The 11474-nt window shown below is 39.4% G+C and overlaps 1 protein-coding gene across 6 annotated transcripts in view; it reads left to right on the top strand.

The window, feature by feature from the left end:
- Positions 1–573: 573 nt before the first annotated feature.
- The window catches only part of lmo7b (LIM domain 7b), a 28773-nt gene continuing 17872 nt past the window's right edge, over positions 574–11474 (top strand). For 2 of the 6 annotated variants that reach the window (XM_020609524.1, XM_020609556.1), the window contains exons 1-9: positions 575–723; positions 885–985; positions 3080–3150; positions 3976–4045; positions 5663–5769; positions 6222–6252; positions 9332–9445; positions 9535–9685; positions 10115–10253. In XM_020609524.1, the coding sequence (XP_020465180.1) occupies positions 917–985; positions 3080–3150; positions 3976–4045; positions 5663–5769; positions 6222–6252; positions 9332–9445; positions 9535–9685; positions 10115–10253 (752 nt within the window). In that variant the 5' untranslated portion in view covers positions 575–723; positions 885–916. Of the gene's footprint in view, positions 757–884; positions 986–3079; positions 3151–3975; positions 4046–5662; positions 5770–6221; positions 6253–9331; positions 9446–9534; positions 9686–10114; positions 10254–11474 lie in introns of all 6 variants that reach the window. The other 4 variants (XM_020609565.1, XM_020609530.1, XM_020609539.1 and 1 more) reach the window with 4 other exon arrangements.

The raw sequence follows: 11474 nt of genomic DNA on the forward strand, positions 1-11474 counted from the left end.
TTAATATTATTTGTCTTGAAGTCTAAGTAAGTGGGCAACTAAATAAACAAGTTGCAGTAAGAATTCTGCATTTCTCCACCAGATTTGTATCATCCAGACAACACAAAAAAACAAATGCAACAGAAAATTGGATTACATATTTAACTAATAAGAAGAAATAATAAAAATCCTCTCATCAAAATGACTGACAGCCTTTGACTGATTAATTTGTAAGCTGAACTTTTATTATCATGATTTAACTGGGAAACATATTATTAGACTAAAACTACATTTAGTGTTTACTACTGTTTGTCCATATTGATTTTAATTGACATCAATTTTTGTGTTTTAATTTTAGGTTTTTTAAACGTTATAGTACATTTCAGTGACTGGTGTAACGCACGGTAAACCGTGCTTCAATAGAATCTTGTCTTCTCATGCCTTCAACATTGCCTATATCCTGTCTGCGGCTGCAGTCAGCCTGCTTGTCTCTGTCACCAGTGACCACAGTGTCATACACCAACAGACCACTGGAGGGTCGACGACACACTGCTTATCTTCCCTTGGTTTCACTTGGCCTAAAGAAAAACTTTGCCTGCCGTTTTAAAGTGGGCGGAGACCTTCCAATCCACCATACTCAATAAGCGTAATTTACCAGTGATGGAAAGTCGGTGGTAGGAGCGCGGAGGGTGCAGTGGAAACCTGTGCGTCAATTAGAGCGCGTTCACCAGTGAGCAGCACAAGGTGACTGAATAAGCTGTGGCAGGCAGCTTTTTGGTACCATTGCATATGTTTTTCTTCACGTTTGGTGACATTAAGTGAACTTTTGTGATAGGCTTGGTGGTGGTTGTTTCTGCGCTCCTTAGTTAATTGCTTTAACAAGACTATGTTGACCTTCCATTTAGAGTTGTGCCTTTTGCTTGTTCAGAAGATAAAGATGGAGTGGCGCCAGCAGACCAGTCTCAGCTGTGCAGAGGCATTTAACGAGGCTCAGCGGTGGATTGAGGTACATTATGGTTCGGGTTTTTGTTTTTTTTTTGCTTCAGAGATGTGCACCTGTTTGTCTCTGTTGCACCGCAGCTATAAGTGTAATCAGTCATTTAATCACTTTATAGAGATAGGAAATATTTCACATTAGTCGATGGTAATTTTCATGAAAAATCACTTGCCCACTTCTTATGTATAATTGGCATTCTGACTCACAAACATTTGATGCTGATACCCATATTTTAAGGGACTTCAACCGAGGCACTTTCACAAGTTTATCTTTGAGTTCAAATGCAAAATGCAGCTTGATGAAACTCGGGTATGAGTCTGACACCTGCCAAAGAGAGCTGTACTGTATGTGAGAATGTTCTGTGGTTGTCAGATAAAAAATGATTTGACTGCAGGACTCATGAGGCTTCAGACGAAAATGCACATGGAGGGAAGGCAGATAATTGGGTAATGTTTTTTAAAAATGCACCAGCATGCCTGACATGAGGTTTTCTTGAGTGTTTGTCCATTCAGATGTCATGTAATGGGTGGGTTACATGTGTCTACATGGCTTTCTTTGATTAGTCAGTACTAGCTCTTTGTACACTTATTGTGGTTAAACGTTTTGACATGCATATCTCTGGGAGGATGTGGTTTAACAGCAGTGTTTTCTAGGTTGCTCTTGTCCAAACATTCTACTGTAGAACTCATGATCCTTAAATCATAACCAATGAATACAACAAGTACAATGTGGTCACTGAATGTTGACCAACTCTAAATGGGACCATTAATGTCAATTGTGTCTGAGTGGATCATTATGAGAATTCTGTCCAGAGCTCTCTTGGCAGTAAGCCCATGCCAATTTCACCAATCTATTTCCCTGCACTGACAGATGAAAGGATTGATGAACGGTGAGGGAAGGTGAGGCATGCTGCTTTTAAGGAAATGCCTAATGGTGCCATAAACTCTTCCATGTGACAGACTACAGTGGGAATGTGTTAGCACAGATTGCACGATAATAGGCTTCCATATATTTTATATGCAACTGTAGAAATTGTTGTTTATCCTTAGCACAGTTCCAGCAGCAGTTACAGTACAGATAGCTGTTTACTCTGTGCCTGCAAGACTCAAGGCGTAATAAGAACGCACTGGCCTTTTCTACATTATGTAAACGGGCCATTTTGTTAAACAGGAACATCACAGTCCAGTTTATAAGCGGCAGTGCCAGTCATGTCCATAAGAGTTTCTCTCTTTCTCACTGTAATCCAGGGACTGGAACTAATGATTATTATTAATTAATCATCTGGTGATTTTCTCACCTTTCAGTTGAAATCACAACATGCTAAAAATGCTGGTTAGAATTTCTTAGAGCCAAAGGTGAAGTCTAGGATTTGTTGTTATTTGGGTAAATCCAAAGATTCATTTTACTTTTAATATACAGCACAGAAAAGTGTTAAATTCTCACGTTTGAGAGACGGCAACAGTAAATATTTGGCTTTTCTGCTTGGGGGAAGAAAAAAAAAATCTAAGAAATTGTTGCAGATAAATCAATGAATTGTTGCAGGTTTAAATTTTACAAGGTAGCATAGAGCAATGGTGTTTTCATTCCAGGCTGTCTAAAGAAGTTTGCAATATACACCCCAGAACATAGGGCTGAATTTTATTAAATCTTGGGTTTCTTAGGGGTAATTGTTAATTTAAATGACCAGTTAAACTTTGGTGCTATAGAACAAACAGAATCTTGCTGATCCAGTATACACCAATACTAATGTTTGCAATAAGATTGGCCACGGGAGACTGTCCACTCCCATGCATCATCGCAGCACTTGACCATCCATCTTGTCAGCCTCTTTAGGCTAAGCTACTTAAAATAACATGCACAGTATTTGCAGCAACACATTCATGTAATGAACAATCTGAAACTATAGTTTGAGGTCCCATTACAGTGCAAGTGCTACTGTAATTTGTACTGTGTTGGACCTCCGCGTGTGTATTTGAAAAACTAATCTCACCAGTAAAACACACTACATAAAGAAACTTCGAACACATGTTAATGGTGGCAAAAAAACAACTGTTCAGTGGAAAATGGATAAATTCTAAACATAGCTGTATTTTACTTTTTTAGGAAGTGACCGGAAAATTGTTTGGCTGCAACAACTTCCGTGCTGCCTTAGAGAATGGTGTCCTGCTTTGCGAGTGAGTAATGATGCTCAAAATTGCATGTTTTATGACTTAGGAAATTACACTTTTATTTCATAAAATTAAATTTGGGTTAAATTGCCATGCAAACCTATGGTTGGAGAGTGTAGTCAGGCTAATTTGCAAGCTTAGCATCAGTAGTGGCACTGAACCAACTTTACAAAATAGTAAAATCTAAAGCTGCACTCTGGAGGTTCTTCAGAGTACATAAAGATGCCTACAGTATATGTTAAGGTAAACACAACATTTTTACATTTCTTTTTTTTTTTAATGCAATTCCTGGAAATTAAAGGCAGGATTATTAAAGCCACTCTATTTGGCTTCCCATGTGGGATGGGGCCCTTGTGATTCAATATATGTGGCAGTTTTTTAGGTACACCAAGCTAAAACTAATGCAGCAGTCCTAAAGCATGGATCAGGCCACATATTTCTGTCCAAATCTAGACGGTCAAGAGCATGATTTCTCTTCACACCTGGCCTGAACCCACTGGTATCAACGTGTCCCATCAGGCTCAGTTCAGGTACCCACACTCTAAACAGTCCTGTGGACAGGCCATACTGGTGATACTGTTGAACTGTATTACAGTTTACAGAGAGGTGTTTCTGTTATGTAGCCTCACTGATATAAATGTAATGGAGTCTTAAGTTCATACACTTCAACATCACCAGAAACTCTTCACCTTTATGAAGGAGAATTTATTGCAGTACTGGTGTATTAGAATGTTTCAGTTTATCTTGGTGTACTTGAAACTGCCATCTGAGTGTATATATTCTTATATGTATGCAGCATAAAGATGTTTAACTTATTGTTTTCACTGACAGCCTGATCAACCAGTTGAAACCTGGCATCATTAAGAGGCTAAACAGACTTTCTACTCCCATTGCTGGCCTGGTGAGTTGCCTTTTGCAGCTACTGCGCTGTGGGTCTTGGGTCTGTGGAACAAGTAACCTTGCTGTGTAGCACATGTCAAACAGTTTAGAGGACCTTTATAAATACCCAAGCCCTATAAACACTTGCAATGCAATTGTGGATTTTGTGTGTATAACACCAGCACAGAGAGAAAATAAGGTGCCTGCCAGTCAGGAAGTTTTGACACACTGTGTGGTTTCCTGTTAAAGGCACCAATAGACTGTGTTGCTACAACTTGAATAATCCTGAGACTGCATTTCAGTGCAACTAACCAACTTTTTTTTTTTTTTCAAATGGGCATACATTCAAATGCAGATTTTTATTTTGGCTTCAGGCTGTGTTTTGTTGGCTTCATAAAAGTATAATTGCCAAAACCGCCTAAAGCAAGAGCAGGAAAAGATCAATTGTACCCTCCCTTCAGGAGTCAATAAATAGACAGAGCCCAACAGTGGATGCTGGAGTGGTGCTGCAGCAGAGATTCAGCACTTAGACAACCTAAAAACCATAGTGGTAGTTTTGCATGTTGACTACAAATTAAATGCACTTTATTTTAATGCTGGCATTTAAGATGGATGTCTCATTTTTGTCAACTGTTCAGTCGTGTGGACATCTGAATAAGTACAGAATGATTATTCTGTATGTAGAGCTTTCAGGCTTTATAGACTTTGATAATCATAGTGAACATTTTGCTTCCTGTTCAGTTTAGGGAAATGTGTTGCAGTGTATTTGCAGGGGAAGGCAGATTATTTGTAATAAAAATATGCATATAGAGACAAAACTGATAATACTTTCTTTTTAAACTGAATTTTATATCATGCAATTTGTCAGTTTACCCCTAGAGGCTGCCAAAGCATTAGTTGACTATCAATATTTACAGTACACAATAAAACTGAGCGCACCCCTGGACATTATCTCTAAAATGTTAAGCAACTCTGTCTGCTTGATACTGTTGCATCTGTTTTAGCCAAAGCCCAAGCAGAATAAATCCAGTTAACTCTAACAATTGCAATGTTTGGATGGACTACAGGGAAAGCTTCATATTTAAGAACCAAAAACAGTCAGTACACTCTTGATTAGTATGTTCACCTTTATGTTTGATGACTTTCAGTCACCGTGGGCATGGACAATACCAGTACAAATCTGTGGAGAGATGTTCTGCCCTTGTACTCTCTCCCACCTTAATGAGCTCTCACAATATGGCTTCTTACTTGATCAAGCAATTCCTTACCATGTAGAGCCTTAGACACAACCCAGGCCTAAATTGAGAAAACATCTGTTGCAGTGGTTATAGGTGTTCTCACTTTTGTTGTATAAAGGTTGTACTTTGGGACCTATATTTTCAGTGTAATCTGTCTGTTAGCCTACATTTTATTAAGCACATAGTGTACTTGGTCTTTGTTTGTTGGTTACATACTGTAAAACTAAGTAGTCCCAACCCCAGTGATATAGGGTTGGCGGTGGCATTTTGCAAGTTCACTGACATTAGTTGATTCCAAGCAGCAGCGGCTTAGTCAACAAGCCCTTCTGGTTCTATCAGTTTTATGCATCCTCTAATAATTTTAGCAATCTCATTTTGCTGTCTGTCTTTTTAATCTCCAGGATAATGTGAATGTTTTCCTGAGAGCCTGTGAGAAACTGGGACTGAATGAGTCGCAGCTTTTTCATCCAGGAGACCTGCAGGACTTGTCTACTCGTATTACACTCAGGTATGGTTGTCTTTAAGAAGCAGTGTCATGTCAAGTTAATTGTATGTGTACAACTGTATTGTCACTTGATCAGATTTAAATGTCCAACCATAGTGTCTGAAATAGTTTTTTATTTTTATTTTATCATGTATACTGGCTGCACTGAGTACATTTAACACTAAGGTATTAATGGAACAATTCTGTAAAAGGGTTGATTGTGTACGAGCCTCATAGCTACTTTGCATTTATAAATGTACGAACTTTGCCTGATAGGCTGTTGCGTCATACTGCATGAGGTGACGGTCTTTATCTAGAATTTCTGATAACTGATTAAGCATTGCAAATGAGAAGTTCTGAAATGCCACCATTTCCTTTCCTAATGGCTTTCTGTCTTGTTTGCAGATATATTGCAAATTTTTTAGCATGAGGAGCACCCTCTTCTATATAGGTATTCATTTTTCTTTCCTTTTTAGGAGAGATGAAGGCAGCAGAAGACTCAAAAATGTAAGTTTATTCTAAACCTCTTAACTACTTTCATTTTTTTATCATTTCCTGATTCTCATTTTTTTTTTTTTACCCAGTGAGTTTTAAAACATTAAAGGAAACTTTGTCCTCCCCTACATGAAACAAAGGACCATTGATGCTTCCACTGAATACATAAATAGCACAAGTTAGTACTAAACCTCCCATTTAATCATCACACCATTAACAGTACCTGTAGCATGCAGGTTCCCGCTCCTGTTGCTTCACATCCTACCAGCACCCAAACTCATCCAGAATCAGACTGATGGAAGACAAGGGGGTGGTTTAGCTGACTGACTTTGGACCTCTTTCCATTAACCTGACATTAACCCCCTGCACCAACATGTAGCCTTACACTGTGTTTTATCATCATGCCTTAAACTCTGTCTGTAAAGCTGTTTTTCCCAACTTCAATAAGCGTGCATGTTTTATGTATGGCTCATGTGTACACACTTCATGCACTGCTGGTATTTTACATGTTTTGCAGCTTGCAAGTTTGTTTGGTTATCTGGGAAGCCTCATTTGACTCATACAATAGCTGGCAACTTGGGCTCAGTAATGAAGCTGTTGGTCAGAGCTCTTTGAATTGGATGGAGCTTTAAGGTCTTTCGCGCCTATTAAAAGCAACCGTTTTTATGCCAATTTTCAACTAGAGATGGTGTTTACCAGCCTAGCTCATATTCAGTTGTTAGTATTTTACAAATGGGGCACATTGAGTGGCTTCAAAACAGAGCCCTCACTTTTTGCACACTGTAGATTTAATTAAAAATCAATAAAATTGCATTTACTTTCCTTTCTTGCAAATGCAAGATTTCAGTTTGAAATCATTTGTCACATCGTTATGGGTTAATTAAAATCTGCTTCACAAAGTGTGCAAAAATGGAGTCTGAATAGATTCTGAAGCTGCAGTACCATTACTGTATGTCATCACATGAGATTTGTGGTTTTGTCTTTATATTTACAGGTATAAAATTCTTAATCTCCCACTAGCTCTCCTCATAGTGCTACATATCCCAATGGAATGTGTCTCAAGCTACTATGAATGTCTTTGTTTCACTACAGTCCCCTCTAAAGACGTATGTGATGATAGATTTGTGATGGGTTTAATTTAGGAGGTTAGACAGTTATTTAGACCAAATGTATCTTTCCTTCATAATGCCTATTTAAGTATTTACAAAGGCAAATGGAGTGTAAAGAATATATTAATCATTCTGTGGTGACAAAATGAACTTCACTAACATTGTTCATTCTAGTGGGATCTTGGGATAAAGCATAAGTCCTTTGGCGTGACATTAATGAGATTTATTGCTGCTGTTGACAGGACGTGATGAGTGATTTAAGGGTTCCTTAATAATTTGCCATATAAAGTATATGTGGTAAACGGTAGCATTAACTGATGATGGCATGTTGCATGCAGTGTGATTTCCTTTGCATGAATCAGGTGGCATGCTATTGGCGAGTAAGAAAAACCTTTTTTACTGCTCAAACATGTCATTCCTTTTCCTCTACCTTGCATTGTGCTATCAAATATTTAGCCTTTTCAGTCATCTCTCAATGTCCTACATGTATTTTTTTTTCCTGTTCACTACTCTGTAATGACTTGGTTGCAAAATCCTGATATGTAGCAAATATTCCTTTCAACAAAGACTGCTGGTGTGCCAGGAAAAAAGGCAGTCTGTCAAAATGATATCCCTCTCCTCAAGGCAAATTAGTAATAAATTGTCAAACTCTTTAGCTGCTGCAATAATAAAACCCTAAATGCCAGAAAGAGGCCCATATATCACAGGCCTTTACCTGCTGTCTTTACTAATAGTTGTCAGACATCTGTCTGTCGGTAGTGTTTGGCACTGTGGATGGTGTTGTAGGTTGTTTTGTGAGGACCAAGTGCCTCATCTCAACCATATTTCGTGTAGCTGATGCTGTTGGTGTCTCATGTGGTATAAAAGGGAAGAGCAAATTCCCTCACTATTATTTTGGCAGACTGATATTTTAGAGGCACAGCTTTTGGCAGTATGCCTGCCCACATCTTTGTTGCAGACTGAGATGGCTCAACAGTTGCTACCATAGGTGAATTGACAAAAAAAATGGGTACAGACATTGATGACTCAAGACAATTACTCCTAATGGATTCACTCATCTTACTGACTTCTCCTATAGTGCCACAATGAGATTGACATTAATAGTTTAAAATTGATGCATCTATGTCATTCTCAGTGTGAATTGTAATCACTTGACTTTTCATTAAGTGCCACCATCAGGTCAGAATTGTAATTGGTCAAATACCAAGTTGCCAAACAGCAGTATAACACACTGCATTCCTAGTAACCTCAGCTGTACTTTGTGTTTAGTAGGTAGGTAGCAATTGTTAGAATGCTAACACACTAAACTAAGATGGGGAACATTATACCTGCCTATCATTATATTAGCCTTGTCATTGGCATAAAGCACTACTGTGCCCAAGTATGACCTTAACAGAGGTATTATTGTAGCGTGACTGTAACCTAGTCTTAATGCAAGAATCTACTGTACACACACTATCCTTTTAACAGTGTGTTTGCTTTTTTTGTCTTCTTGAGAATGGGTTTCTGGACTCTGTATTCTATGGGTCAGCTTTTTTAATTAGACCTGTCAATATACCATCCTTTCCCATTTAGTAAAAAAAAAAACTTGACATCACCTGGCACAGTTTGGCACCTCAAACCCGCTTTGGGAGGGGAGTGATTATTAAATGACACACTCGAGCAACATTTTGCTGTTCCTTTTGGATTGAGAAGAGAGGCCGTTTTTGTTGGAGTGGTAAGGCTGAGCTCCTACTTGGATTAACTATGTTCTCCTGTATATTGTTGTTTATGCTGCTAGTGCCAATTCTGGGTCATAATTTGAAGAAATTGTAAATAAGCAAGCAATTCAGCACCAGAACTTATTTCGGGTTTGGATGGATTAGATGATTTTGATCAGGAGCATTCCATTTGTAACTTTTTTTATATAAAGCATAAAGGGAATAAAGCTGTGTATATGTGGGTTTTGTCCTCCATACGCATCTCTGCCCACTCTTTTGCAGGTCCTCATCACTATCTACTGGTTGGGCCGCAAAGCTCACCTAGACCCATTATACAGCGGTCCCCAGCTGAATTTTAAGGCCTTTGAAGGACTGTTAGGTTTGGCCCTGTCCAAGGTAAGCTGTTATTTTAGGCTTTTTACACAGTTGTGGTCCTTTTTTAATATGCATTTAAATTTTACATTAATCCTGCCTTCTAAATCCAGACTTTAGATGAGGGTGGTAATGTATTTGTGAAAGACAGCTGGTACCCAGAGAGAGGAGAATGTCAGCGCATGGGACCGAGCTGTAAGAGAGAGAACTCGGTGGACAGCGTTGGCTCTCTGGACTCCCGGGCTCTCCGCCCAAATAGTGAAGGTTTGTTTACTTTTTCCTTTCACCTTCTAGTCACTTTTGCACACAACACACTTTCATATAATAATGATGCGTCTATGCCCTCTGCTTTACAGAAATCATTTCTTCACTTAAACACTATGGGCGTTGTCACACTAATCCTGCTTGTACTTATTACGTACAACTCCATACCTGCTGCTTCTGCTAGTTTTGCCTATGCTTAAATGACCCCCCCTGAGATTTTTTTGCTACTCTTAAACAGCAAAAAAAAAAAAATCCAGAAATGTATTGGTCTAGTGTCAAATTTAACACTTAAAGTATATGCTTTGTTTAACTTTCTATTCCATATGCATGATGGCTCAACTTACTTTTATCAGATCAACTATCTAGAAGGTGCTGATCCTCTTATTTAATGTCAAACATACACTTTCTGTATATATGTGTGCGTTCTAGGTTGTGGAAGTGATGCAGAAGCTGAACAGGTGTTCAAGATGGAGACTGCAGCCCAGCAAATCCAAAACTCTATCCCACTGCTACAAAGAAAACAAAGACTGGAGGACAATGGAAAGGGCTGTGCCAGTCCACTTTCCAGGTACTGCTGATGTATCAGCTACTGTACAGAAAAAGTTAAAGCTACTAACTCACTTATCCATTGCTGACTTGTCCATAGAGCTGTTGGCGTTTATTTCCATCCCAGTTAGTTTTGCATTTATTTTATTTTATTTTATTTATTTATTTATTTTTTAAGTCTTCTTCTTCTTTCGGCTATTCCCGTCAGGGGTCGCCACAGCGAATCATCTGTTTCCACCTAACTTTATCCTCGGCATCCTCTACTCTCACCCCAGTTAACTTCATGTCCTCTTTTAGCACATCCATATATCTCCTCTTTGGTCTTCCTCTTGACCTCTTGCCTGGCAGCTCCATCTCCAACATCCTTCTACCAATATAACCACTATCCCTCCTCTGTACATGTTCAAACCATCTCAATCTGGCCTCTGTGACCTTGTCCCCAAAACAGCCAACCTGAGCTGTCCCTCTGATGTGCTCCTTCCTAATCCTGTCCATCCTGGTCACTCCTAAAGAGAACCTCAACATCCTCATCTGTTCTACCTCCATCTCTGCCTTTTGTCTTTTCCTCACTGCTACACTCTCTAACCCATACAGCATAGCTGGTCTCACTACTGTCTTGTACACCTTTCCTTTGATTCTTGCTGACACTCTTCTGTCTCACAACACTCCTGACACCTTTCTCCACCCACTCCAACATGCCTGCACTCGCCTCTTCACCTCTTTCCTACACTCCCTGTCACACTGGACTGTTGACCCCAGATACTTAATCCTGCACCTTCTTGACCTCAGCTCCCTGTAACCTCACTGTTCCACTTCCCTCCCTCTCGTTCATACACATGTATTCCGTCTTACTACGACTGACTTTCATTCTTCTTCTTTCCAGAGCAGACCTCCACCTTTCCAGGTGTTCCTCCACCTGCTCTCTGCTCTCACTACAGATCACAATGTCATCTGCAATCATTGTCCACAGAGATTCCTGTCTGACCTCATCTGTCAACCTGTCCAAAACCATAGCAAACGAGTAGGGACTCAAAGCCGATCCTTGATGCCTTCTTTCTAGAGCAAACCTCCACCTTTCCAGGTGTTCCTCCACCTGCTCTCTGCTCTCAATACAGATCACAGTGTCATTTGCAAACATCATTGTCCACGGAGATTCCTGTCTGATAAACCATAGCAAACGAGTAGGGACTCAAAGCCGATCCTTGATGTAGCCCCACCTCCACCTTGAACTCCTCTGTCTGAC

This window comes from Monopterus albus, unplaced genomic scaffold (genome assembly GCF_001952655.1).
Source record: "Monopterus albus unplaced genomic scaffold, M_albus_1.0 scaffold4.1, whole genome shotgun sequence".
In the NCBI taxonomy this organism is placed as follows: domain Eukaryota; kingdom Metazoa; phylum Chordata; class Actinopteri; order Synbranchiformes; family Synbranchidae; genus Monopterus; species Monopterus albus.